Source organism: Colletotrichum karsti, assembly GCF_011947395.1.
Source record: "Colletotrichum karsti strain CkLH20 chromosome Unknown Scaffold10, whole genome shotgun sequence".
Lineage (NCBI taxonomy): Eukaryota > Fungi > Ascomycota > Sordariomycetes > Glomerellales > Glomerellaceae > Colletotrichum > Colletotrichum karsti.
In genome coordinates, this window is record NW_024065910.1 from 673,508 (window position 1) to 700,138 (window position 26,631).

Consider the following 26,631-nt stretch of genomic DNA (forward strand, 5'->3'; position numbering starts at 1 on the left):
GAGGACTGGTTCCTGAGATTTTGTGACGAGATCAACCGGCAGGGTGGAGAGCTACCCGTTTTCCACGCGAAGTTCGCTCTCGTGAACCACCAGAGGCTCTTATGTGCAAGTCTGCAAGACTTCGGGCCGCATCCTTGCATGCGGGCTGGAGAGCGTGCCGACTCGTTCTGGATCGACGAACCCCATGGCTGGTACTGCGACCGAGTTACATTCCCTCGCAAACCGAGCTGCGGTACGAAGTACGGCGAGAAGGGCAGCGGGGGGAGCTTGTGAAAAGGCGCAGTAGCAGAGACTCCAAGCCATTCATGTGTTGGTGAAGGGCAGATGCGAGCCACAACGGCGCAACGTGCCTAATCCATGAAGCTGTTCCGGGTGGGTAGGGTATGTACTGAGTTGTATCGGTAGACCGTCGTCGGCGCGAACGACTGGGCCTTTACTATGCGGTACTATGTTAAGTGATGCCGCATTAGCGAAAGGACGTCAGATGCGAATGAGTTGAGCACACCCTCGAAGTACCAATAAGGCAAGAGTTTCATGACGGGTCCTTTTGGCCAAAGACGCCATCTCATCATACGTTGAACGAGGGAGGGTGTGTGTGTGTGTGTGATGATGTCGTGGGTCGATGTGACCCTGCAGACGAGGACGGAGGGAGGGGAAGGGGGTGTGTGATGTACAGAGCGGTACTTTTGTGCCTGACCGGGGTCTTGAAGAACGGATCTGATTAGGAGTGCCAAGCAGCGTGTCCGCTTGTGGGCCGGAGGCAAGGCCGGGGACAGCGCCGTGTGTTGTGTGTCTGAGAAAATTTCTCTCATCGATGCCTTACGAGGAGGTGCGCACAAACGAAAGCCCTCTCGAAATCGCGGATCTGATAACTTTAACGGACCATGACTGCCGGGGCTGTGCGACCTTTGTCGCCCGTTACTTGATGAGTCTTTCCGGCGGATGTGGGGAGAAAGGAGTTGATGATTGTGACGCTACTAATAGAATAGTCTCCGGGTCCGGTGAGAACTGGCTCATAACGGACGAACTTCTGCCCTCCGGATCGAATAGGAAGAACACATGCTACTACCAGCATCAAGCCGCGGGGCAAATCCGATAACGAGCCGTTTCGTGATTGCGGCATTTCCATAACACCCTGATCATTGGTGTGAATTGCCGCGTCAACCCCGAGTAGAATTTTGGCGAAACCAGGGCTCGGCAGTTGAGTCCACTTCTTGTCAAGAATTGTGCGGGACAATCCAACTCCCATTTGTAAGGGAAAAGTCTTCAAGCGCGGCCAGCCTAAATATCCATAACACGCTGTGGTCGGAGAACGAGGTGGGATACCGGACTTTCCTGCTGCTGGATCGACGTATCATCTCGACACCCGCACGCTATCAGTTTGCTATCGGAACGACGCACAACATTCTCGTCAGTTCGAAGCGACCCTCCAACTCGGAACCTCAGATCAGATCGAGGCTCACTCACCGTACACTGCATCTTTGCTGCGCCGGAAAAACAGACCGACGCAGAGAACAACGCCACAACAGCCAGTCATTCGGGATCTCGCCCTGCTTCTCGGCTCATACCTACAGACGCAATGGGCCTTACCGTCCTACCCGCTTTAATCCCCGACATCCCCAAGGTATACGATGCATACTTTGCAGCGTTCAAGGGGGACGCCCTCATCGATCTCCTCTTCCCGGGGGGCATCGACGAGGCCTTCCGCGAGGATCACACGAAGCACACGCTAAGCTACTGGCACAAGAGCGACACCCAGTACACGCTCAAGTGCGTCGACTCGGAAACGGGCGAGATCGTGGGCATGGCCCTCTGGGACGTCTTCCTCAAGGAGCGCACCCCGGAAGAATACGAATTCCAGGGCATTACTTGGCTCAAGGGCGAAGACAGAGAAAAGGCCGAGGAGCTGGTCAGCCCGATCTGTGACATTAAGGCGAAGCTCTGGGGTGGCCGGAGACACGTTTGTGAGTGGAACCCGTGACAATTGTTTTCTCAACCCCCGTTCGATCCTCGAGAGGCACCTCTTGCAGCCCGTTTGGTTCATTTTTGCTAATGACACATGTGTTCTCGCGGCGCAGACTGTCATGTCATTGCTGTAAGGCCGGAGCACCAGAGAAGAGGTGTCGGTGCCCTCCTGACGAAATGGGGACTCGACATGGCCGAGCTGGCGGGACTGCCCGTCTACCTCGAGTCCTCTCCAGTGGGTTACCCACTTTACAACCGCTTGGGTTTCGAAACGCTCGATGAGAAGGTTGTCCACCGGGCTGCGTTGGTGAAGAAGAAGAAGGACGTCGAGATTCCCTTGATGGTCAAGATGCCGTCCATCGCCAAGGGCCTGACGTTCAAGGAGTGGCGTGCTCAGGGATACCCGCCTTTCAAATGATCATTGTTAGTCCGTGGCGCATAGCCATGGCGATCTCCGTAGGATAGCGCCAAGACAATGTGTCATGTATCCCGTACTCTTGTTTAGACGTTTGAACTTTGGGTGTGCCGCGGTCGATTTGAATCTGCAAGCCATACTGAGAAGAGAAAAGTTTCTGTGCCTGAATTCTTTCTAGGGAGGAACCTGCATGTCTTGGCTCTGGGCCTTGGCTTTGTATATTAAATGGCAGCCAAGCCAAGACCTTGCTTGCATGAAGATCAGGGTGCCCGGGCGAGTGAGAGGTGACGAATCCTAGGGCACGCTAAAGCCGGGAGAGTGGGAGGGAGGGTGCGGTCTCATATGGCCTGACGAGAAGCGAGAAGGCATCGAGGGCGGAAGTAGCGGTACTCTCCGTCTGTCTTTCTTGTCAGAGTGGGCAGACGTGGAGGGTGACCAGGACAAAGGTGGATGCTGCAACCTGACGTCTTAGGAAGCGACAAGTCGACGACGATCTGTGGATTGGCGTGGAGTTTAAGGAAGGTCGGGGGTGAGAAGCGATTTCGGAGGGTGTGAAAGGCGGAGGATTGTCGGAGGCACTGAGGACGAGGTTACGTTGAAGAAAAAAATATGGAAGGAGGAAAAGCACTGGAGGGGGGGGCTACCTCGGTTGAGAAAATTTTTGCACGATGTTCCTTCCGTAATCTTATCTGATCCAAGATGTGATTGATTAGATCAAGTCCCGAACCTATCCGACGACGCGCAGGGTTGGGGTGGGGTTTTAGTGCCAGAATGTGGGGTTTGGGTCTCTATGATTGGTCACAGCCATCAGTGTACCGCGAGGTACCTTCAGCAGGTACCCCAGCAGACAGGGGGCGGGAAAAGCAGCTGCAAACGCCATTCACCAATTCATCCTCAATTCATCCACCTCCCATGCACGCACACATGTCATGAACAACCAAGTCTTTCCACCCACACATTCGATCCATCGCATCCCACTTCTACACACCTGCATCCTAGCCACTGCTACAGAGTGTCATCAACTGACACGATCACCTTGAAGGCTCGTGGTCTCAGTGGCATGAGGCGTAGGAAAAGAGCCAATCCAACCACTGTTCAGTGACGCCAGTGGCCATGATCGGATCGCAAAAGCCCCTCCTCCGCGGATACATAGCTTCCAGCGCGAAGCAGTTTCCAGTTCGGTCTAGGCCGGGCTGACTGCATGAATTGACTAAAGACCCTGAACGCAACAACGAGGCGCGACTTCGCAACGTCCCGCGCGGCGTGGCGCCTTCTTCAGAACGGAGGCCGCAGACACAGGAAAACGAAGCTTGGCCAGCCCAGTTCGGCGAAGTGGAGGCCACCTCGCTCGCTTCTGGCTGGATCCAGATGATCCCCGAAGCTGTCCCTCGGCGCGGTGACGCAGAAGCAGGGCCCTGTGCATGGATTCTGGAACCAGGCCAGTTTATTTCTGCCATGCGAACCCGACAAGGCGGCAGCGTTGTACGAAGATCGCCGAATTTCTTCCACTTGCCATAGACAATCTTGACCACGACGACAATCGACGACAAGCTTCGCTTCAGTAGAAACTTCAACCAAGTAGCCGTAGCTAGCAATCGTTTGTTCGTCGACAACATGGCCACAGAAACATCAAACACAACCGTATCCGAGCCTTTTGCTCCCACGCAGAGGCTATCGATCCTCCACGGCCCTCGCGATCCACCTCTCGTCGACCTGAGTCTCGGTGAGCTCCTGGAGCTCCAGACCTACCAACACGGTACCAAGGAGTGCTTGGTGATCCCCTGGACCGGCGCACGATGGACGTACAACGAGCTCAACCAGCAGAGCTTGCTGCTCGCCCAGGCTCTCCTGAAGATGGGCATCAAGTCGGGAGACAGAGTTGGTGTTATGGCGGGCAACTGTGAGCAGTACGCAGCCATCTTCTTCGCCGTTGCAAGGATAGGTGCCATTCTCGTCATCTTGAACAACACCTACACGCCCAGCGAGGCCATGTACGCGGTTCAGTTCTCAGGTAAGTCGGAAACATGGCGTCAGAAACGCATCGCAAACTCACAACTTCTTAGAATGCAAGATCCTGTTCACCACAAAGCAGATCGGCAGACTCGACAACAGGAAATTCTTGGACCAGTTGGCGAACGAGATCAACGGGCCCAAGGTTGTCATGATCCGGGGCGACACGGAGGGATACCAGACGTACGATGAGCTCATCAAGTCGAGCTCGCGACAAAGCCCGAGGGAGCTGCACCTTGCCATGAGCAAGGTCGTTCCTCATCAGGTCTGCAACCTGCAGTTCACCAGTGGAACCACTGGCCGTCCCAAGGCTGCCATGCTTACCCATCAGTAAGTTCTCGAACTTTGGAGATGATCACCAGCGCTGACTTTGACCCAGCAACGTCGTCAACAACGCCCGCTTCATCGGTGACCGCATGCGACTGACCCCCGACGACTGCCTCTGCTGCCCTCCCCCTCTGTTCCACTGCTTCGGTCTTGTTCTGGGTCTCCTGTCCGTCATCACTCATGGCGCCAAGATTGTCTACCCTGCCGAAGTATTCGACACCAAGGCCACTCTGAAGGCCATCCTCGAGGAGGACTGCACGGCGCTTCACGGTGTCCCGGCCATGTTCGACTCCCTGTTCCAAGCCGCACCGGATGACTTCAAGTCCTCCAAGATCCGCACCGGTATCGTTGCGGGTGCTCCCGTGCCTCGCTACCTGATGGAGTTGATGGTGAACCGCCTTGGCATGAAGGAGTTCACCAGCAGTTACGGACTGACGGAGGCTTCTCCTACCTGCTTCAACGCCTTCACCGACGATGCTCTTGGAAAGAGACTGACGACGGTCGGCACGCTGATGCCTCACGCCTCGGCCAAGATCGTCGACAGAGACGGCAACATCGTGCCCATGGGCGAGCGAGGTGAGCTGTGCATGGCCGGCTACCAGCTCCAGGCCGGATACTGGAACAACTCGGAGAAGACCAACGAGGTCATGGTTCGTGACTCTGCTGGTGTTCTTTGGCTGCACACTGGCGATGAGGCCGTGTTCGACGATGAGGGATACTGCTCAATCACCGGACGCTTCAAGGATATTATCATCCGAGGTAAGCCGCATCTCTAAGTTGCCATCTTGGCGACCATATACTAACAGACCCAATAGGTGGTGAGAACATTTACCCCCTTGAGATCGAGGAGCGCCTCATGGCCCACCCCTCAATCTCCCAGGCCATCGTTGTCGGTCTCAAGGACGAGCACTACGGCGAGGTTGTCGGCGCCTTTGTCCAGCGCGCCGAGAACAGCGAGAAGCCGACCTTCCAGGAGCTCAAGGACTGGGTCCGCCAGCGCCTCGGCGGTCACAAGAGCCCCGCGCACATCTTCTGGCTCGGCGAGGACGGCGTGCCGGCCAACGTGCCCCTCACCGGCAGCGGCAAGGTCCGCAAGTTCGAGATCGCAAAGGTTGGCGACGAGATTCTCAAGAAGAGCAAGATCTCTGCCAAGTTGTAAATTATAGAGTGCCTTAGAGCTGGGGTGGAGAAACGACAAGTGCACAGAGCGATACCATACAAAAGTGTTTTGCTTTCTTTGGTTCTTTAGTAATTTGGGGCACAGGATGGATAGAAAGCCCATATAGCCAGATCATTTTCAAGCAGACGTTTAACAGAGTTTTGTTATTAGTGGAACTCGGAAGTTAAGCATGATTTGCGATGTGCTCACTGAAACTCAATCACGGTCGCAACAAGATCCATCCATGTTCTTGACGTGATTATTCAACTTCACTCAGAAAATGCGGAACAATTGCGGGAAAAGAGCGGATGATGTGCCGCCAAGAGGCTCCAGTGAGGCCAAATTCAGGTGAGGCCAAAATCGCCAATCATCCGTGACTCCAACTTCCCAGTACGGAAGCTCGATGACCTGTAAGCCTACGACACAGCCGTTGAGTTGCAGGAGATGGTAAGAGCGCCCTTCTCAATTAAGAAATGAGAAGCAGTTGATTCGTTCATTTTTTTCAAACATCTCACTCGAAACCCTGAAACTGTATTGATTTCCACGTATTTTCGGGTTTGTAAAGACTTTGAGGGTGAGACGATTGGGTGGCTCGGATGAGCGTGTAAGTAAGTGGGTGACTCACTAGACTGTCTCATGCAAGTAAGCTTTCTCATCGTAAGTTGCAAGACAACCAACGATTGTCAATTCAATCGAAAATGTAGTCATTATGTTGAAGATTAAATACTAAAGTTTCCCAGCCCAATCCAACATCAAGCTCATCAACAACAAATCAAGACTCCTAACCTAAACACCATTCATAACCAAATCGCGCCCGCAATGTCTCAAGAAACCCTCCTCGCCCTCGCGAAAGCCTATCCCCACGACCCGAAACACCTCCACAAAGTCATCATCCCCCAACTAACCCACCGTCTCCGCCTGACGTCCCTCTGGTCCATCGCCCCGTCCTCCCGCGTCCTCGACATCGGGTGCGGGCAGGGCGACTCCGCCCTCGTCCTCGCGCACGCCGTGGGTGGTGGTGGTGGTGGTCCGCCGACCGGTCCCGGACCGGCCGGCCACGTCACGGCGCTCGACCCGGCCCCGGGCGACTACGGCAGCCCCTTCACGCTCGCGCAGGCGCAGTCGCATATCCTCTCGTCAGAGTACGGGTCACGGATTACGTTCCACCAGGCGGATGGCCCGTCGTACCTCGCCTCGCACCCGGCGGAGGAATTCGATGCCGCGACGCTGTGCCATTCGCTGTGGTACTTCCCCTCCCGCGAGGCTGTCGCCGGTCTGTTCAAGGCCCTGCACTCGTCCGGCAGGGTTAAGAGGCTCTGCTTCGCGGAGTACTCACTGAAAGCGTCCTCGCCGGCGCAGGTCCCGCACGAGCTCGCAGTCGAGGCGCAGAAGCGGTTCCACGCGCTTCGCGAGGATCGGGGGTTCACGCTCGAGCAGTCGAATGTGCGAGGTGCGCTGAGCCCCGAGGAGCTGATCCGGGTGGCGGAGGGAGAAGGGTGGAAGTTGTTTGATAAGGGGACCGTAGACACGCCGGGGATGTTGGATGGGCAGTGGGAGGTCGGCGCTGTGTTGGATCCTGCGTGGAAGGAGGAGGTGCTTGGGGAGAAGTTGGGCAAGGAGGCGGAGGAGGAGTTGTTGGGTTACGTGGATAGGATCGAGAAGGCTGTTGAGGAGGTTAAGGCGAAGGGGGAAGGGATCGCGACTATGGATGCTACGTGGGTTGTCATGCAGCTCTGATGAGATGTTTGGTTGTTTTGGCTTGCTTCTGGATAAATAATAGACTTATTGAACACGACTTGCTTCACGATAAGACTCTTTGTCCGCAATTCACCAATATGAACTTGACTACAGAGACTTGAATATGATGTTCTTGTCAGATAATCGTCGGAATACATTCCATAGTCCTTTGGTAATAGACGGAAGATGCATGAGTTTTAGTTGAGGAAGATTATAGTTGCAGTCGCAGGCCGCGGCCTCAGAGAGCAGTGAGCACCGGTCCAAATCGGATCATCAATCCACAGGCGTTACAATGGAGGTGACTGGTCCGAACCGCAGCACCTCCGTGCCGAAAGCGCCGCCGGAGAACATGGGACCGATCTGCCGGCTGTAAAGCCGATTTGAGATCCATCGCGGCGACCGACGTAAATACGATGTATACGAAAATAACATGACAGACCCTGAGTCACGGTTTCCAAGTTATCAATCTTGGCGGGGCCACGTTATGGAGTACGGTGGAAGTGATCACCACGGAGCTTTCCATTCAGCCCTCGGCTTGGTCACTGTTGCCGATGTTCGTGTTGGGCTACCTCAAAATCAACAGAGTCAACGGCGTTCCCAAGCTCGGAAGGCTCCGAGTTTTAAGGTTGTTCGTTCGAGCGGCACAGCAGATATCACGTACGGATAGATAACGGGAGTTCCTTCCGGTTGATGGGCGGCAGATGAGGGACTTGGCAGGCGGGGAGAGCCGATCGAAGAAGTTTATCAGATCCGGTGGGAGGGCAGAACAGACGGCGTTCCAACGGCGACAGAAGCTTGTTGCTCGGGAACAGACAGACGGACGGCAATGCCGCATGTTGGAGAGCGCTGTGCCTGAGCAAGATCCAGTGTGTCCCACCAGCGACGAGCATGCCGGTGGAGGCAGCCAAAGAACAGGAGAAAACCAAAGACAAAAAAAAATAAGAGTCGCGCACTCTGGACACTGACGATCTGCGATCCCAAGAGAGGTTTCTGCGAGCGCCAGGAGATGCACCAAAACAGGCCTCACGTCCGAATCTGACCCCACTGAGGGGCAGATGGGGTCTTTAGAAACGCACGCCCCCTCCACAGACAGGAGCAGGGGCCACGGGCAGGATCGGGAAGACGGTACGTACTGCAGTACCGGTACGTGCTCCACCTACCGCCCGCTGCCCCGCCCATGAAGAAAAATTCTCTCTCTTGATCTTATCTGATCCGGCTGGTGGCCGCCGCTGTGTGGACCACCTTCCCTCCGACGCCGGAGCTATCACCGAACTGGGTTCTAATAAAGTTATCAGATCCGCTAAGGACAGCCACCTTCCCTGGAGGAAAAAACCGCCGTCCCTTCGCGCACGCAACTGACGACATCGAGGAGACGACCACGACGAGGGATGAACCACTTCTTAACGCCGAACTCTACTGGTTTTGGTCCGAACCTGTCTGGGACAGGGTGACGTGCGAGAAAAAAAGTTCTCTCGGAGTATTTTCGTCTCGCTCCGTGCTCATCGTCTGCTACCCGAGGTCTTGGCCGCTGCGAGTGCAAGGCGTGGACCTTTAATTCACGGGGCCATCCCTCACCCCATGTTCATTACCGATTCATTCCTCTGGTACATGTTTGTACCTCTGCTTCCCCGTCTACGCATACCCCCTTTGGAGCTGTCACGGAGCCAGGATACAAGCGTACCCCGCCGTCGACCTCCTCTGACCACCACCACCCCGGACTGGCGCTGGATTGACGGTGTGTCGCGACGATGTCATGACTGACCCTTGGTGCTGCAAGGCTTGCTCGAAATGCTGTGTGGCCTGCCACTGCCAGCCCATTGAAGAAAATTTTGAGGGCGTGGCATGGCACGGCATCGGCATGGCACGGCGACGAGCGGCGTTATTCCGACGAGAATGCGACCAGGGTCGTCGCGTTGTCAGGGTCTTGGATGGTGTAAACTCGGCATCTTTTTGTCCAAACGAGTAGGCGGTGGTGACATAGCCTGTCTGTGAAGCTCCGAAGCTAGAAGCTCACCTACCTTACCTCCCCGATCTTCTAACTGCCTCTCAATACCTTACCCAAAAGCTTCAAGCTGTGATAATACCAATTGCGTCAATCCTGAGGACGTCTCATACCCCTTTGATCCTCCAGAGCTTAGTTTCCATCTCCAATCAAGCTCCGAGAAACGCGTACCATCCCTAGGAACGCACCTCACAACACCGCAGCCATGTCGGCACCAGTCTCCCTCGCCGCGATCGCCTCCTCCAACGAGAGCATCATCAAGCTGCCTCACCCGTACCACGCCGAGTACGCGGTTCAGCGCGCCTTCAACCACGACACCTTCGCCGGCAAGACCGCCGAGGGCGGCCTTCACTTCTACCGCCTCGCCCCCCACGCCGCCAACGCCGGCAACGCGAAGCAGGTCCCCGTCCCCGAACGCCTGCACAGCGAGAACCTCTACTTCACCGAGCCCGCGGACCTCAAGTCCAGCGAGCTCCCCGCCGACTCCAACAACAGCCCCTGGGCCCGCTCCCGCCGCTCCCCGAGCACCGTCTTCTCCTGGGACGGCAAAACCGCGCCCACCCTCGCCCAGGCATGGCTCCTCGTCTACGTCCTCTGGGTCCTCCGCCCGGCCGACGAGCTCCAGCGCCTCGAGCTGCGCGGAGCCGGCGCCGACGTCCTCGGCCAGCAGCTCCGCGACGTCCTGCTCGCCATTGAGCACCCCGTCCAGGAAGCCTCCCAGAAGCCCGCCGCGACCGCCGACAACGCCACCGTCGTCCTCCTCCGCAGCGCCTTCTGGCAGGGCGCCGGCTCCCCCTTCGGCCCCCGCCCCGTCTGGCTGCCCGCCGAGTCCCCGGCCTCCCTCGTCGACCGCCCTCTGTCCTCCTACCCCCTCACCCCCCTCCAGCACACCATGACCGCCGTCCCGGCCTCCGACCCGGCCAACCCCAACCTCTACCAGCAGGCCTGGCACCCCATCCGCCCGGCCAAGCCCGCGCCGGGAGCCACCGTCTACAGCCGCTGGATCCCCCACCTGCGCGAGACCTTCTCCATGGTCGCCCTCGACTACCGCAACGAGGAGCACCTCCGCCTCTTCCACGAGTGGCAGAACGACCCCCGCGTCTCCCAGGGCTGGAACGAGACCGGAACCCTCGACCAGCACCGCGAGTACCTGCGCAAGATCGACGAGGACCCCCACCAGTTCGCCATCCTCGCCGCCTGGGAGGACACCTTCTTCGCCTACTTTGAGGTCTACTGGGCCAAGGTAAGCCCCCAATGGACTCCCAAATCACCTCATACAAAAAGAATTACAAGCAAGACTAACACACGACTCAACAGGAGGACAAGCTCGGAGGCTACTACGACGCGCAGGACTGGGACCGCGGCCGCCACTCCCTCGTCGGCGACGTGCGCTTCCGCGGCCCCCACCGCGTGAGCGCCTGGTGGTCCTCCCTCATGCACTTCCTCTACCTCGACGACCCGCGCACCACCTGGGTCGTCGGCGAGCCCAAGAAGACCAACGACACCGTCCTCATGTACGACTTCATGCACGGCTTCGGCCTCGACAAGTTCGTCGACCTCCCCCACAAGCGCAGCGCCTTCGTCCGCTGCTCCCGCGAGCGCTTCTTCCAGCTCTGCCCCCTCGGCGAGAACGAGAAGGTCGTCGGCGGCATGCGTCTCGGCCTCGTCCCCAAGCTGTAAGTCATAGAATGCAGTGTGGGGCTCTGGGTGGATGAGATGGGGAATGGTTTGTACGTAAAATGTGTCCGCTGCGGTTTTTAGGTATACCTCTGCTGTAGAATTGTGTCAATAATTTGAGTAAACATTATACATAACATCATTTGCACATTTAAACATGAAGCTCAGTTGGAGTGTGATACACATGAGAAGGAACAATGCACTGGAAAAGTGACTTGGTTGAAGTACGTCAAAAAGATCATTGCATTTATGTCTAGGCAATTTATTCTAAACTACCGGACGGACATTGCGTCGTCATCATAACTCCCACGAACTCCGTTGTACCCAGAAAGAAAAATCCCCAATTGAAATCACAGTAGAGAGCAGATTCAGTTGTCAGCCTTTCCAAGCTTCATGTGGTTCCAGCAGACTAAAATAACCAGTCAGTATAACGATTCTTTCGAGTAGTTTCAAAGTGTCAAAAAGGGGCAAAACTCACTGTCAAAGCCGAGGTCGTCGCGGAAGTAGGAGTGCATGACGTCCTCGCCCCACTGGGTTCCCGAGGTCGGGCTGCTGGCGACGGCCTTCTTGCCGATGGCGAGGCCGATCATGGGGTCGACGTGGCCGAGCTCGAAGAACTTGGGCTTGTGGGTGCCGTCGGTCAGCTTGGCGAGCATGAGCTGGTGGACGTTGATGGCGGCCATGTGGCCGTGGTGCATGGCGGTGCCGCAGCGCTTGATGCCGGACCACTTGGCGATGTCGCCGACGGCGACGTGGTCGGCGGCGTTGGGGATGTCGGAGGAGAAGATGAGGTTGGGGTGGATGTTGACGTAGCCCTCGTCGTCCTTGGCGGCGGCGGGGACGTAGTCGGTGGAGGGGACCTGGCGGGAGATGGCCATGACGACCTCGCTGGCGACGAGCTTGTCGCCGTTGGTGAACTCGACCTCGTAGCGGGCGCGGCCGTTGGGGGTGGCGGGCTCGAGCTTGCGCGTCTCCTTGACGCGGGTGCTCATGAGGCACTCGACGCCGGCCTCGCGGGTGAGCTCGAGGGCCTTGTCCTTGCACTCGTCGGACAGGCCCTCGGAGGAGAGGAGCTTGTCGCGGGAGTGGACGAGGGTGACCTTTGTGCTGGGCTCGATGAGTTTGAGCTCCGCGGCCATCTCGATACCGACGGCGCCACCGCCGACGATCACGACGCCGTCGGGGGCGTTGCGGACGGCGTGGATCTGCTCCTCGGCCTCGAGCAGGAACTGCTTGCGGGTGAGGGACTGGGGCACCACGGGGAACGCGCGGCGGAGGCCGGTGGCGCCGATGAAGAAGTCGTAGGAGTGGTCCTGGGGCTGCTTGGTGACGTGGTCGAGGACCGTCGCCGTCTTGGTGGCCGGGTCGACCTTGCTGACGCTGCCCTGGATAAAGCGGACGTTGGGGCGCTGGAGGGCGGGAATATCTTGGAACTTGACCCAGGACTTGGCGGCGTACGCGGGGTCGGCGAAGGCGAGCGGCGAGCCGATCAGGTGGACTAGACGGAGTCGGTGGTTAGCACGTGGCTGATTGACTTGTTGGGTATGTATCCTTACAGAAGCCGTCACGCTCATCGGCGATGGTGATCTCGACGGGGACGTTCTTGAAGTCGGGGTGGTGCTCGTAGGGAGAGTGAGCGAGACGCGGCGACTCGCCCTTGCTGAGATCAAGCAGGTTGAGGGCGGTGGACATGCCCGCGTACGAGGTGCCGGCGACGAACACCTTGAAAGGAGGAACGGTAGGAAGGGAGCCCATCTTGTCTGCTGTTGGGGTATCGTGCTGGCTAGAGGATTCTACGTCGGGCGGAGAAGAGGAAAGAGACGAGAAGGAGCGGCGAGAGCAACTACTGAAAGACTCAAACGCAAGACCGTGATGGGGGAGACAGGTAGAGGCAAGTGAAGAGATTGAAGATGCAGTTGCGGACGGGAACATGTGCATACTAGAGAGTAGCAAACATAAAGATAGCGCCCGCCGGAAGCCGAGCGGGCCTGGATCGGAACGGAGTCGGTTTGCGCGAGGGGCACGACGACTTAGACTGGCTAAAGTTGCCCAAAGAATCCCACCAAATCCTCCCAACAAGGACCCAGATTCACCCCTCCATGGCTGGGCGGGAGAGGGCCGCAGGTTGAGGGGCAAGTTCAGCCGAGGACGAGCTCGGAGGAAGAAGCAGTCTGCAGCCGAGACAGCAGGGCGGAGGGCAGTCTGGATCCGCTGGGCCATGGCGATCGAGGGGGCCGGCGGACAGGAGGACAGCGAGGAGAAGGGGAATGCGCCGGCTGGGATGACGGCATGATTGGGTGGGTTTGGGCGGTCACTTTGGGCACTGGGAAAGGGATCCTAAGTATGTATTAGTGCTACAATGCGAATGTACAAATAATATGGGTAGCAGTGGTTTCCAAGAGTGGGATGGAGCAAATTGCTGGTGTAACGGGTGTCTGGTGTGGCCGTTGGAGGGTTGTAGGGGTCCTGTTCTGTCTTGTCCCTCTTGGGGTTATCAGATGGTGGAGGAGTTAAAGTTATCAGATCCGTTCACAAGCCTGCAAGCCACTCCCAGCGCCGGGTCAGACCGGTCTCAGTCGGTGGCCTGGAGGGGACTGACTGGTTGGAAAGATCAACCCGTTACCTAATGAGGGCAAGTCAAAGGTACGCGTTCCAGGGCTGCGCCTCGTTTTCGAGTGGGCGGCCGATGTCGAATTGCCGGTAAACCTGAACTCGAGGAGTCGTTGCATCTCGGGTTCCTTTGCTGCCGTCTGAGCTCACCGATCGTTGGGGCTCACTGCGTCACAAAGAGTCCTGGGGCGCGCGGGGCTACTCCGTATTGCGACAGCTGCACCCAATGGCCTTCCCTTTGCGAGGTTTCGATGAGAGCTGGAGTGGACTGTGAGGGTGTGTCACTCTGTATGGGCGGGTATGAGGGTGTGTGTGTGTGTGTGGGCGGCAGCAAACCCGCCAGCCCAGATGCGCCATTTTCCCCTTAGAAAAAAATTTGGTTGCGAAGGGAAGGGGAAAAAATCACAGTGAGTTGAACAGGTGCAGGTTTGCTTGTGGAATGCAGATCCGCAGAGGAGCAAGGGCTCCGTACTCCGTACTCGTACCGGGCAAGAGCGATACCTGATCCGGAAAGGATACACCGGCCTCCGCCAAGACAAATTATCTGATCCGAACCCACACTCCGGCATCGGCCCCACATCTCTTCGTCCCTTCATCCTCGTCCGCCGGCCGTCCCAAAACTCACCAGCGCTAAATAAGTCTCAACCCACAAACAGACACACCCTTTAACCAGGATCCTGCTGGTACTTTTCACGTGCTCAACCTGTGACGAATGTCACTGCATTCACGGCTCTGGGGATGCCCTAGACAGGCAAGAGAGAGAATGGCCACGTTGAGGTACCTTCCACTTCATTCTCCTTAGAAATACCAAGTCACCGAGATACTGCAGCTCTACCGCGACGACGGGATTGCTTAAACTCCGTGGCGGGGTTTTGGCGACGACCTGTGCGTTGTCATCGATCCAAACCACCTGAAGAAACCATCCTCAAGCGGATGTGACGGCTAAAGAGCTTTGTGACGCAAACCAGTCCTTAAATTTCGAGCTATTTGGTCAAGGTGGTGTCTACTCACGATCCGACAACTTCTTTTCGGCTTCAGCCGAGACGAAGGCTCTAGTCAAAGGGCCTAACTGTTAAGTGGGATGCTGCATCGTCATGGCTGGTAACACAGATTCGGGACCGGCAGCAACCGAATAGGCTGTCAGTGATACTCCAATCGTAATGGGGCAGTAACGTGGCCCAGAAGCGGCATGGCCAAGTGTTGGTTCAATGTCTGCTTGATCGGTTTCTCTTGAGATGGGTAACATTTGCACAGCGTTTTAAGACCTTCAGCTTCTTCAGTCTACCATTCCACGCCGGACCAACATAAATCAACAATTTGCTGTTCCTGGTTGATGGCATCACGGCTGCTGCAGCTTCTTCGCTATTCTTCTTGATGGGTTTCATAGTTGACCAGTTTATCAATAACACAAGAGGTGTATACCACCGTGATCCAAGATGTCAAGGCTTACCAATTGGCCGTCGTCGACGAAAATCGCTGCAGCTCGTTCACATGAGTCTGGGTGCCACTGTCTTCATATGCGGCTATAACATACTATGTGATCCCTTGAGCTAGAGTCCTGTAGGAAAAGCTTTCCTACGGCTCGCTTGGGCAAGATGTTGGGCTCTCCAGGAATCAAAAGGTGTCATCGCAGCTGGCATCCAAATCATTCCGACCGAAAGTCTGGGAACGTTGCCATCTTCATCCCGATAGCCAAGCTCTTCACCACGGCCTCCTTCATCGGCTTCATCAAGTATTCATGTGGAATGCTAGCTTCTCTTATGCCGGTTTTCCTGTTCATGCCCATCGAATACGGAGGTTTCTCACGGAAATGGGCCGGAACGATGTCAGATGGCATGGCCGATGCTTTGTCAATTGGATCCAAGGCGCTATCCCCTATTCACATGGTCCAAGCCTCCAACGCAGGGTCTCGCTTGGAAGCCAAGCTCTCATCGCGCCTAGGTCTCGCTCAAAAAGGGGGCATCGGGAAGATTACAGCTACAGAAGCTTGAAAGAGTTGTCATGCTTCCTAGTCTAGCCCGCGAGTTCGCTTACGTACCGTCAAGGAAGGAATAATATATTCGAAGTGGTGGCTGGAAGAGGCGATGGTGCCTGATGCAGACGTTTAACTATAAACTTCATCATCGCCGACGATATATAGACCGCATGGCTTAAGTGTTGACTTATCTGCTGACTTCCCATAGGTAGTATAATGCTCGGTACCGCCGCCCACTTACTACCCCCCTTTCGGATCAACATCGCCCATATTTATCAAGCGAAAGGACGTTGTCTATCATTTGATATCGACACCATGGCCGAGGATGGCGGCAAGCTGTCCGTCCCCTTCGAAGTACCCTCAAAGCTCCGCGGTCTGGCTTTTACATATCCCTTTTAGGTTCATGAGTATACTCTCGAGAACACATTTCTGGCGTGCCCCGGAGGCCAAAAACACCGCCATCGTCAGCCTCCGAGGAAGCATCAGGTCAGGCATCGCAGTTTTGACCATTTGATTTGAGGATTCCAAAGATGCTATTCTTCTCGATGGCGGCACATCCGTTCCTTAAATGTAGAAAACGTCAGCAGTCACACCAGCCTGGTCTAGCAACAGCCTGCTTCTAGATCGCTTCGTCGTCGAAAACGTCGCTCTAGGTCCCGTCAACTTGACAAAGGAATAGCACCAGTGGTCCGAGGCAACGCTTCATGACTCTTGTTTATCACAGCTCGTGGAAGACGTTGGAGAACAGAGCTGGATTCAGCGCGGCCGCCCATACGAATCCAAAGATCTACTCTCGACGAGGCAACTGGATTCTGCTAGCGAACAAATTCAAAGGACTGTGGAAAGCGTCTCGAAGGACCGCACCCTGATCTCCATCGCTCATAGTCTATCCATCGTCATATATGCGGGAACAATCGTCGAACAAGGCACACGAACTAACCTCGTCCTCCAAAACGGCGTGCATCCAAGCTTGACCAACATTCGGGACGTCCAAATAATCGAGGAAGACATGCGCTCTCGCAAGCTGGCAACGCCACCGCAGTTGAGTCTATAGAAACCTTCGTGATTGAAAAGGGGTTGTTAATTCAACGAACCGTACAGAGACCATTACAACCAAAGAAAAGGACGCACAGGAGCAGAAACCCTGGGAAACAGGGGGAAGGGAACCTTAGACCAATGGTTTCGACAGTAACAAGCCAGCCTGGCAAAAGGTCAGAAAGCTGTTTGGTCCGTATTCATTCTCTCCGGCTTGCTCTCTCCTTGACCGCTGACTTCGTAGTCGGCTGCACTTACAATGAGTCTGGAACCGTGTTCAGGCATGCCAACGGCTCAGCCATCTCATGTCATTCGCCCAGCCATGTCCTTCTTCATGAGCTTCCATCAAGCTTCTCATCAAACTGGCCGGATGATTGGCCTTCAGATACAGCGCGGAGATGCCCCTGTACAGGATCGTATGCTCTCCTCGCGCTCTCTTCTAGCAGGAACTCGAATGGCGACTACATGATGAGCATCATCTTCGCCACTGTAGTGAACCTCCTATTGTTCATCATTCACTCCCATATTATGACCTAGAGAATCGGAATGATAAGTCCCATCATCTTCGCTACTTTCCTCGGCACCAAAATCGTGTAGATCAGAACTTCCTCTCGCTCCGAAGCACGCCGGAGCCTTTGCTCAGGCTGTCGGTATCACAGCCGAGTCCGTCAACTCTATCAAGACCATCGCCAACCTGTCACTCTAACACGAGGTTCCTATCTGATACACAACTACAGTCTCAAGGGCCGAAGAATAAACTTCATCTCCGCCAGTGCCCTCATCAATATCTGGCTTTCTGTATTCCACAACACGGGCAACGTCACCTACGCCTTCATTTACTGGTTGGAACCCAAGCAAATCGTCGAGGGGAGATATACTCAGACGCAATAACTCGTCTCAATATCCTCGCCGCCATGCTTGTTGGAGCTCAGCTCCGGGGCAAGATGTTCATCATGGCACCCGAAGTGACCGGCGCCCGTATGACCGCCCCAAACCTCCTCGACAAGCCCGAGACGGAACCGGACAGCGAAGAAGCGGATACCGCCTCCTCCTCTGACCGTTGTCGTGCTCCCCCTACGGCTAAGAACCGGGTGCGGGCCCGAAGGGCTCGCAGGAAAGCGGCATCACCGAGGTTGCCTTCGCACGCAGGCTGCACACGGTCCGCAAGGTGAACGTTATCTTCGTGGTGGAAGACTGCCGGCCTTGGCGGCACGAGGAGTTGAGAACAAGAGCGAGAACTACCGGCTCACCTTCATGCAGCAGGCAGACGCCGAGCCACTGCTTGATGCGCGGCTGACGGACCGGACGTTCACTTTCACGCATGTAAGCATTTATGAAGTGCACATGAAGACGGACGCTTAGACGGGATAATCGCAAGACGATTTCGGACGATAACAGCATGATCGAGGCGTCAACATGCGATCCGAACCCGACATGACTGCATATTCGTCCCCTACCAGACCCGGGCTTTCGAACCTCTCCGTCACCGACGCTGCATAGTAATCATCATGTACAATACCGAACAGACGGATTCCACTGCTGGCGGCGTTGCGGACTCTTCTTTCCACCCGCATGGGTCAGACGGGCTCTTTGACCCTCAGGGGCTGCAGGCGGGCTTGCACGTTTTACTAACACACTTCTCGATTATGCGCCGTCGGCTATACAGCGTCTAGAATTCACGCGACGAGAAATCCCAAGTTTCAGATGACACGTAGACATACAAGCGGAGCGAAAGACCGACCTGAAGGAGGGACGTACGTTGACGATTTACTATACTGGTGCCAACAAGAATCACCGTTGTGGTTGAAGGGAAGAGGGCAGAAGGCGACTGAGCATACGTTCTAAGGAAACCACTTAAATCCAGAGGTCCTATTTCCATGACGAGTAATGTCTCCGCGAGCCTTCAATACCTGGTTTGCGATCCCAAGCCGCGCAAATGGGGGATTCTTGATCCGGTCGGGGGCGGTCACGCCTGACCCTGTCCTGTGACCCCGCGCGATAACGTGACTGCGTTGCTTCATAAGCCCCCAACTCGGGGGAATCCGATAACCGTACTAGAGAGAAAACCCATTCCTAAACGTGCTAAACCATAGCAGACCGAAACGCCGTGAACATTCTGAAGTCGTGTCGTCAGAAGTTATGAAGCTCACGCCGTCTCGAAGCCGCCGAAGGTGTTCTCGCCCGAGTACGTGATGTACAAGAAGCTGGAAGATAAGTCAGCATGCTGCGACCGGACAAAAATGGGGGAATATTGAGAGCATACCCGTCCTCATCCTTGTGCTCCTCGTAGATGCTGCTCATCAGAGCGGCAGTGGGAGGCAGGACTTCATCGACGAAGATGAAGATAGCCTTCTCCGGGGAGAGCTTGATGCGCTTGCGGATGACGTAGACGAACTGGCCTACGGTCAAGTCCGCGGGGACGAGGTACTTCTTCTTGTCGATGGTGGCGATGTCAGACTTCTCGACCTTCTCGCAAATAACCTGCGCGGCGAAAACGTTGGTTAGCTTGGAGGTTCATGATGGCTTGATACGGAGATCGGCGGTGACGGTCGGAGACGTGGGGCTCCGGCGATAACGCGCGCAGCTGACGAAGGCAGCGGCGACGACGAGGCTCCCACGGCGACACATCAACGACGATGAAGCGATGGAAGGACAACATACGGGAATACGGTCAGAGTACTTCTGGCGGATGCGCTCGGCCTCGGCCTTTCGCTTCTCGAAGGGGTGCTCGTCCTTGAACTTGGATCGCATGATGAAGGTGTTGCGGGTGGTTGATGGAGTTGTTGTGGGTTTCTCAGCGGTCTGCAGCTGGGTGGAGTGCGGGCGACGGTCTTGATATAGATGGCGAGATGTGTTTGGGAGGAAAAGGTGATGACAGATGCGAGCAAGCGAAGTGTGTAGAAGAGAGAGTTTAGGTAACGAGGGGCTCGTTTGCGAAGGCAGAAGAGGCAAGGCGAAGCAAGGTGGTTGCCGCCTTGGGGTTCTAGGTTGCCTTGGGGTCGGTCAGACACACGGGGATGGAATGGGCGGTCACTGAGTGAATGCTGGCGGCGGGTGGCTCAGGCGGGATCTCTGGTCCACGGGTTGTACCAACACCGGCAAGAACCTGAGAGAAAGTACTTTGCATCAGACGCATTCTGAGAAGAGGCTAAGAGCACTGTGAATGACTAAGCTGCTTAGGAGTTCCCCGCCTCCCCCTTTCCTCCGATCCTACTGGTCCAAGCTGGAATCAGCATCTCACCTTCCCGTCCTTATCCTTATCGGATTATCGGAGCGGGGCAAGACACCGATTGCAGGTCCACTCAGCCAGTCAAGCGGCGGCAGGTGCACAGAGTGCTGGGGCGGGATTGACACTTCCAGCAGGGCAGGTGACCAGTGACAGACCACGCAACCAGTTGACGCAGGCTGGCAACCTGGCACACCTTTGCCTTCGCCTTCCCGAGCCGACCTGAGTCTTGAGTCACTGGAGGCCCTGGCACACTGTCCTGCGGCTTTGTGCCATTTTTACCCCGAGGATGCAACACATCAAGACTTGTCAAAGTCTCACGGGGTCTTTGTAGGGACGACCTCCTGATACGTGCACGCTGCTTTGTCTGTGCTACTTTACTCTCGTACTGTCCTGTCACCCAAAGCCTTTGAGTGCTTGTTCGTCATCAGCTACAGCGATTATGCCTCTTGTCAGACAGGCTCTCCTTGACGTCATTCCCCCCCAGTAAGAGGTGACACTGAAGACTCTGAGGGAGTCAAGCATAGAAACAGTTGGCGACTGGTGCATGCACTGTATTGTCTTATCTGACAAGCTTAGCTAAGGAACCCTGCTCTGGACCTCCGATAACCGACGATGCAGGTGACAGATCAAGCCGGAGAAGAGAAGGGTTATCAACGAGTATCGTCGGTTTCTCATCCAAATTCAATGTCTGTATTCAGGAACACAGAAATAGGTAATGATCAGAGATGAGTCCCGAAAGAGTTATCATACGATCAATATTGCCCAACTTGTTGCGCCATTCATGTCCGGCATATCTTCCTTCCCCAGGCTCTAGACCCCAATCTAACTCTTCCAATGCTGCGACCCTACTCGTTGAAGCTGACTGTCCCAAGGAGTTGGTTGGGGCTGGACCTCAAGCGTGATCTTCTCTCACTGACAATCTGGGAAGGCGGTGAGGCGTCTCCGGCGTTCGGCGGCACTGCAACACCTCACCCCACCTTCCAATTGGGCCCTTGAGGGGGAGCTATCCAGCTGTCCACTGCTATTCTCCGTTGCCGTCGCTTCAGTGACCGGGGTCCCGCCCATTCAACGTGGAACGATACCCGAATTTACTTTTACAGCTGGCCTGACTGGCTCGAACGACGGTCCGGTCAGTCCATCATTGCTACCGGTGGTCTTATGCCTCTCACTTGGAAATAATCATTCGATTTTCTGTGCACCCAAGTCGTTCCTTTGCCAATTGGTCTATTGTATTCTTCACTATTGTCTGTATTTATATTCTGCCCGTCATGGCGTCCACCAAGCATTCACAGAGGTTGCTTGCACAACTCAACAGCTCCCGAACCAGACTCGCAACCGCAACCGCTACCGCTTCCAAGCTCCAGCAACCTCAATTGGGTCGCAGGCTCGTCTCATCCTCCGCAAAGTCGCAATTCAAGGGTCGCCAGTCGAACCCGGCCTTCAACCGATTTCTCATTGGAGCAACTGCCCTTGCTGCCGTAGCACCCCTCGCCTACAAGATGGTACTGCAGCAACACCTCTCCGCACCACCCACCCATGCCGGTGCTTCCGCTTCTTGACACCAACCGCTAATCAACCCGATCAAACATGCAGGCCGTTCAGGAACCCTTCCAACTCGACTCGCCGAGCCTGGCTGAGCGCGATGCCCTCACGAAGAAGGAGACCGACATTACCGAGGAGTCTCCTATGCGCCTGCGCATGGAGAAGTTCATCAAGGAGCAGCAGCAGATTATCGTGAAGGAGCTCGAGAAGGTCGACGGAGGAAAGTTCCGCAGGGACGAATGGACTCGTAAGGAGGGCGGCGGCGGCATCACCTGCGTCCTTCAGGACAGCAATGTCTTCGAGAAGGGCGGCGTCGGCGTGTCCGTTGTCTACGGCACCCTTCCCAAGCCCGCCATCGCCAAGATGCGCGCCAACCACAAGAACCTTGACGACAGCGTCGACGCCCTCCCCTTCTTCGCCGCAGGCCTGAGCATGGTCCTGCACCCGAAGAACCCAATGGCCCCGACGGTCCACCTCAACTACCGCTACTTCGAGACCGCCCACCCCGACGGCACCTCCAACGCCTGGTGGTTCGGCGGCGGCAGCGACCTGACACCCGCCTACCTCTTCGATGAGGACGCCGTCCACTTCCACAAGACCATCAAGGAGACCTGCGACTCCCACGACAAGAGCTACTACCCGCGCTTCAAGAAGTGGTGCGACGAGTACTTCTACAACAAGCACCGTGGCGAGTGCCGCGGCGTCGGCGGCATCTTCTTCGACGACCTCGACGAGACGGAGAAGGACCGCGAGAACACCTTCGCCTTCATCCAGGACTGCCTCAAGTCCTTCCTGCCGGGCTACCTCCCCATCCTCGAGAAGCGCAAGGACATGCCCTTCAACGAGGCCGAGAAGGACTGGCAGCAGATCCGCCGCGGCAAGTACGTCGAGTTCAACCTGGTCCACGACCGCGGCACCGCCTTTGGCCTCAACACCCCCGGCTCCAGAGTCGAGAGTATCCTGATGAGCTTGCCCCTGACGGCGAGCTGGAAGTACATGCACGAGCCCGAGCCCAAGAGCCGCGAGCAGCGTCTCGTAGACGTGCTGAGGGCGCCCAAGGAATGGGTGTAGTGGAAATATGTAGGAAAGGGGTAGAAAAATAACCTGGATTTGGAGCAATGGATGCGAGCGATGTTTGCTGTACTACTATGCCCTTTTATGGCGACATAATGAGATTAGACAAAAGCCTTCAGGCGGCCAAACTCGAAAAGAGAACTTTTTTTCTTCTGTTCAGACACCCGTTTGCCACATGAGGTTAGGTTGTGACTTGCTGGTGTTTCTAGCTGTGGCGTGTTCCATCGATTACCTCAAATCGAGACCCGGCGAGCTCTCAACTACTTACACAGCAACATCTCCGGGTGACAGCAGAATATAATCTGACCGCAAACACGAAAAAGAGACTCCAAAAAACTAAAAAAAAACTAACGAGCCGATCGTCCTCAATGCAAAGAACACCACGCTCTCAGCCATCAAGGCAACCAAAATGGCAAAACCACAAACCCCGCGCGCCGTCCTCACAAGCCTCATAAACGCCCTCACCACGTCCCCCCACGACCCAGACACCACCGCACCAACAACGTCCGAAAACGCACTCAAATCCCTCCCGCACTCCCACCGCCCGCTCCTGGTAACCCTGCACGTCCTCTTCCCCTCCATCGTCCTCCCCGCGCTGGACCTCCTGGACCGCGACCTGGTCGCCCGAGTCGTCCGAGACGACACGCACGCCGCGGACGTCGATCTCGACGGAGAAGACCCTGTAGAAGACCGCCGGCCGGAGCCCGACCAGGATGCGGAAGACCGGGGCGGCGCAGAGCGCGTGACCGGATCCGACCGGCGCGATCCGGCGTCCTTCTACGTCGTCCGCTCCGTGGCGTCGACCATTTCCCGCCGCAAAAAGACGGAGGCGGATCCGAGCGCGGTGAGCTCTGCGGGGACGAAGTATCTGGTTCACGTCGACGCGTGGAACTGTACCTGCGCCAACTTCGCATTCGAGGCTTTCCCGCCGCCCGGTGGGGGAGAGGACGAAATTGAGATCCTGGGCGCTGATGCCGAGGATCTGGATGAGGCAGTGCCGTCGTCGCCTGAGTGGCAGTTTGGGGGGTTGAGTCTGGACGGGTTGGACCGTGGCGGGGTGCCCTGCTGTAAGCACCTGCTCGCCTGTCTACTAGCGGAGCAGTGGGGGAGTGTGCTGGGGAGCTACGTTACGGAGAGGAGGATGAGTCGGGCTGCGATCGCCGGGACGGTGGGAGACATGTAGGAACCATCACGAGATTTAGGCAGACTTCGGGTCATCAGTCAAAAAATGCTATCATTGTACAAGGCATATTCTTTTCTTGCGAATATGCCTGTTTCCCGCCCCGGCCTTGCCCTCCTGGACGCCGAGATATTATGACATGCCCCTCGGTCCCAGTGTCTATTGCGGGTATCAGTTCCCGTATTTGTGTGGTTTCCATCCGCCTTCGTCAAGCAACGTCATCTACTTCTTCTTCTCCTTCGCCTCCTTGTCCTTGTCCGCGGACTCCTTAGAGTCGCCGTTGACACCGTTCACCTTGTCATCCTTCTTCTCGTCTTTGCCGTTCGCCTCTTCCTTCTTGGCTTCCTTCTCCTCCTGCTGCTGGCGGTTCTGGATCTTGTTCTCAATGAGATCGTGGAAGGCGGTGATCGCGCGGATCAGACTGCTAAGGTAGATGGCCATGAGCTGGTCGTTGGTCTTGATGCTCATGGCGTGGGAGAGCTCGCCGCCGGTCGACTTGCCGTCGCCCTTTGGCGTCGACAGGTTGGGCAGGAGGTTGAAGACGTCTTGGAGGTTGCCGAGGATGGCATGGTTGACTGGGAGCTGGCCGTCAAGAACCTTCTGCAGGTAAGCGCCGATGTCGCGGAGGCGGAGGTGCAGTCCTTGGAGGGACTGGAGCTGGTTTGTTATCCGGGTCGATAGGGTGCCGACTGCGACGTCGCGAATGTCGCGGAGAAGGTGCTCGACACCAATCTCTTCTGCCTCTTCGGCCTCGATGATCGACGGGGTGTGGACGAAGGTTTTCGAGGTAGTTGTGCCGTCCTGTGAGCACTGCGTCAGCGAAGGGTCTCGAGGCGGATTGTAACACCACTTACATCCTTGATCTCCTCCACGGCGAAGTATGCATCCGTCGGCACACCCGCCTCCTTCGGTTGTACATCAATAATGACTAGGAGAGGGTTCGGGGTGTATCGCTTGAACAGCTCGTTGATGCCCAGATCGGACGCTCGCAGCTTGGGACCAGAGTGGTACCATCCGATAAGCTTTTCCCTCGCGTTGACCTTCTTGAACATGTCGTTCATGCCCTCCACATAGTTGTGATCCAGGAACCAGACTGAGGGGTCCTTGTCGTCCTCCTCGAAGGGTACTACACGTAATTGTCAGCCTTGCGGGCATGGTCCACGGCGTACTGCAATGCAGAAGTGATCATACCTGCGAAGCTGTTCGAAACACGAACGTTCTTGCCATCGTTTGAGCCCAAGAGAACACCCACCACTCTGCGTTTCGATCCCTTGTCTACCGCCCGGTTGTAGTGATCGACGACGGAAAGAAGCACGAGAGGGGCAACGGAGACATTCCGTGTGACGAGAGACAGAGTCTCTGCGGTGGTGGCAGGCATGATAGAGGTGATTTCGTAGCTTCGGGAGGTCGATTGAGTCGGGTTCGTGAAGGATGGAGGATTGGCGAGGCGGCGGTGTTTTTGGTGGTGATGGTGTATGGACAGTGAGGTAGTGGTGGTGTCGTACTGCTGAGGCTGCCTTCCCGCCCAGCTTAGCTACGAATCGGGCTTAGGCGCAAACGAAAGCTCGAGCCTTGTCGGGTCACGTGGAAGCTGGAGAGCGGTGCGTTACTTAAGCACTTTCCAGGCCAACAACATTCAAAGTGACGGAATGTTCGTCAACTTCCATTGAGTTATCTTATGTAATCAATTGAAAGCCACAAATGGCTGAAATGCCACACTCGACCCGCTCGTCTTTCGCGATCAAGATGTCCCGACAGCCAAGTCCGGCGTCGGCCACTGCTCGCCTGTGTTGTTGGGTCCATCTCCATCTGTGCCTTGCATTCCGTCCTCACTGACTAAGGACTCGCTCGACGACGGATTTATTTCCATCGCAGAACGGGTACTGCTGTACGCGCCTCAACAAGTGACAGCTGGACACGAAGCCTCTGTCTCAATGTCTTCTCGGGGAATTGCGGGTGGACTGGGATGACCCTAAGAGACTCACATGTCGCACCGAGCCCTCGAGGCCGAACCTGGCCCAGTGACCTCATACCCAAGGCGTCCTATCCGTTGCGCCGGGGGCTGGATGTTCCTCGCGAGATGTTCTGATGCCGTCCGCCGTCTCTTATCCGCAAGCTTCCTAGCGGCCCTCTCTGGCTGTCACGCAGTGCATTCTAAGTCTTGGAAGACTGCTCCGAGAGTACGTACCGGCCTTCTCTGAACCTCGGCGGAGAGGGAGCGGCGAGCGCCGACCAATGATGGGTTGAGCGCTGTAACGGAAGCGCAGTCAGTGGTACCCAGGCGGAAATATGGAGAGGCGTGTTACGCTGCGAAACAGCCGAACGAACGCCTACCACCTTGTTCCCCAGCGGAAGACCAGAAGGCCAGCAATAGATCTGGCCAATCACGACTTCCCATCTGCGACGCCGTGGGCGCTCGGTGGTCTGTCACCTGCACTCAACGGGGCCATTTTCGCCAGGCGCAAAGCTCGGTACGTTGGAGAAGAACCAGGTCGCAGGTCCAGGTCTCTCTCTACCTTAGCGGGCAGGTACCTTCGACCACACTGGAGACGGAAACCTGGGCGACCTTGGCCCTGTACCCAGACCTTGCAGCAATTCTCAACCTCTTTCGCGACTTATTTTTCCCGCAAAGCTTTATTGCTTCCCCAGTCCTCCAACCCGATCTTCGATTCCTCTCCCCTCTTCCCCCCCGTC

At 56.3% G+C, this 26,631-nt stretch overlaps 10 protein-coding genes across 10 annotated transcripts; 7 read left to right on the plus strand and 3 right to left on the minus strand.

The window, feature by feature from the left end:
• Positions 1-1,579: 1,579 nt before the first annotated feature.
• On the plus strand, positions 1,580-2,383 carry CkaCkLH20_04044 (acetyltransferase; the record flags this gene model as incomplete). Its single annotated transcript, XM_038886763.1, has 2 exons — positions 1,580-1,964; positions 2,079-2,383. 2 exons carry the CDS (start codon positions 1,580-1,582, stop codon positions 2,381-2,383), a joined length of 690 nt encoding a protein of 229 aa, XP_038748013.1.
• A 1,611-nt stretch (positions 2,384-3,994) lies between these two features.
• Positions 3,995-5,876, plus strand: CkaCkLH20_04045 (AMP-binding enzyme; the record flags this gene model as incomplete). Its single annotated transcript, XM_038886764.1, has 4 exons — positions 3,995-4,391; positions 4,444-4,720; positions 4,770-5,476; positions 5,533-5,876. 4 exons carry the CDS (start codon positions 3,995-3,997, stop codon positions 5,874-5,876), a joined length of 1,725 nt encoding a protein of 574 aa, XP_038748014.1.
• Positions 5,877-6,695: 819 nt separating this feature from the next.
• On the plus strand, positions 6,696-7,613 carry CkaCkLH20_04046 (putative SAM dependent methyltransferase; the record flags this gene model as incomplete). Its single annotated transcript, XM_038886765.1, has 1 exon — positions 6,696-7,613. One exon carries the CDS (start codon positions 6,696-6,698, stop codon positions 7,611-7,613), a length of 918 nt encoding a protein of 305 aa, XP_038748015.1.
• Positions 7,614-9,820: 2,207 nt separating this feature from the next.
• Positions 9,821-11,295, plus strand: CkaCkLH20_04047 (uncharacterized protein; the record flags this gene model as incomplete). Its single annotated transcript, XM_038886766.1, has 2 exons — positions 9,821-10,858; positions 10,933-11,295. The coding sequence occupies 2 exons, from the start codon at positions 9,821-9,823 to the stop codon at positions 11,293-11,295; spliced, it is 1,401 nt and encodes a 466-aa protein (XP_038748016.1).
• A 365-nt stretch (positions 11,296-11,660) lies between these two features.
• CkaCkLH20_04048 (uncharacterized protein) lies at positions 11,661-13,047 on the minus strand (the record flags this gene model as incomplete). Its single annotated transcript, XM_038886767.1, has 3 exons — positions 11,661-11,701; positions 11,771-12,790; positions 12,849-13,047. 3 exons carry the CDS (start codon positions 13,045-13,047, stop codon positions 11,661-11,663), a joined length of 1,260 nt encoding a protein of 419 aa, XP_038748017.1.
• Positions 13,048-17,826: 4,779 nt separating this feature from the next.
• Positions 17,827-18,412, plus strand: CkaCkLH20_04049 (uncharacterized protein; the record flags this gene model as incomplete). Its single annotated transcript, XM_038886768.1, has 3 exons — positions 17,827-18,003; positions 18,062-18,235; positions 18,311-18,412. The coding sequence occupies 3 exons, from the start codon at positions 17,827-17,829 to the stop codon at positions 18,410-18,412; spliced, it is 453 nt and encodes a 150-aa protein (XP_038748018.1).
• A 646-nt stretch (positions 18,413-19,058) lies between these two features.
• CkaCkLH20_04050 (Autophagy-related ubiquitin-like modifier ATG8) lies at positions 19,059-19,663 on the minus strand (the record flags this gene model as incomplete). Its single annotated transcript, XM_038886769.1, has 3 exons — positions 19,059-19,116; positions 19,176-19,393; positions 19,574-19,663. 3 exons carry the CDS (start codon positions 19,661-19,663, stop codon positions 19,059-19,061), a joined length of 366 nt encoding a protein of 121 aa, XP_038748019.1.
• A 1,746-nt stretch (positions 19,664-21,409) lies between these two features.
• Positions 21,410-22,754, plus strand: CkaCkLH20_04051 (coproporphyrinogen iii oxidase; the record flags this gene model as incomplete). The annotated part of the gene is made up of 2 exons (XM_038886770.1): positions 21,410-21,643; positions 21,735-22,754. The coding sequence occupies 2 exons, from the start codon at positions 21,410-21,412 to the stop codon at positions 22,752-22,754; spliced, it is 1,254 nt and encodes a 417-aa protein (XP_038748020.1).
• A 412-nt stretch (positions 22,755-23,166) lies between these two features.
• Positions 23,167-23,940, plus strand: CkaCkLH20_04052 (uncharacterized protein; the record flags this gene model as incomplete). Its single annotated transcript, XM_038886771.1, has 1 exon — positions 23,167-23,940. One exon carries the CDS (start codon positions 23,167-23,169, stop codon positions 23,938-23,940), a length of 774 nt encoding a protein of 257 aa, XP_038748021.1.
• Positions 23,941-24,159: 219 nt separating this feature from the next.
• On the minus strand, positions 24,160-25,315 carry CkaCkLH20_04053 (26s proteasome regulatory subunit rpn-8; the record flags this gene model as incomplete). The annotated part of the gene is made up of 3 exons (XM_038886772.1): positions 24,160-24,738; positions 24,792-25,063; positions 25,129-25,315. The coding sequence occupies 3 exons, from the start codon at positions 25,313-25,315 to the stop codon at positions 24,160-24,162; spliced, it is 1,038 nt and encodes a 345-aa protein (XP_038748022.1).
• Positions 25,316-26,631: the final 1,316 nt, after the last annotated feature.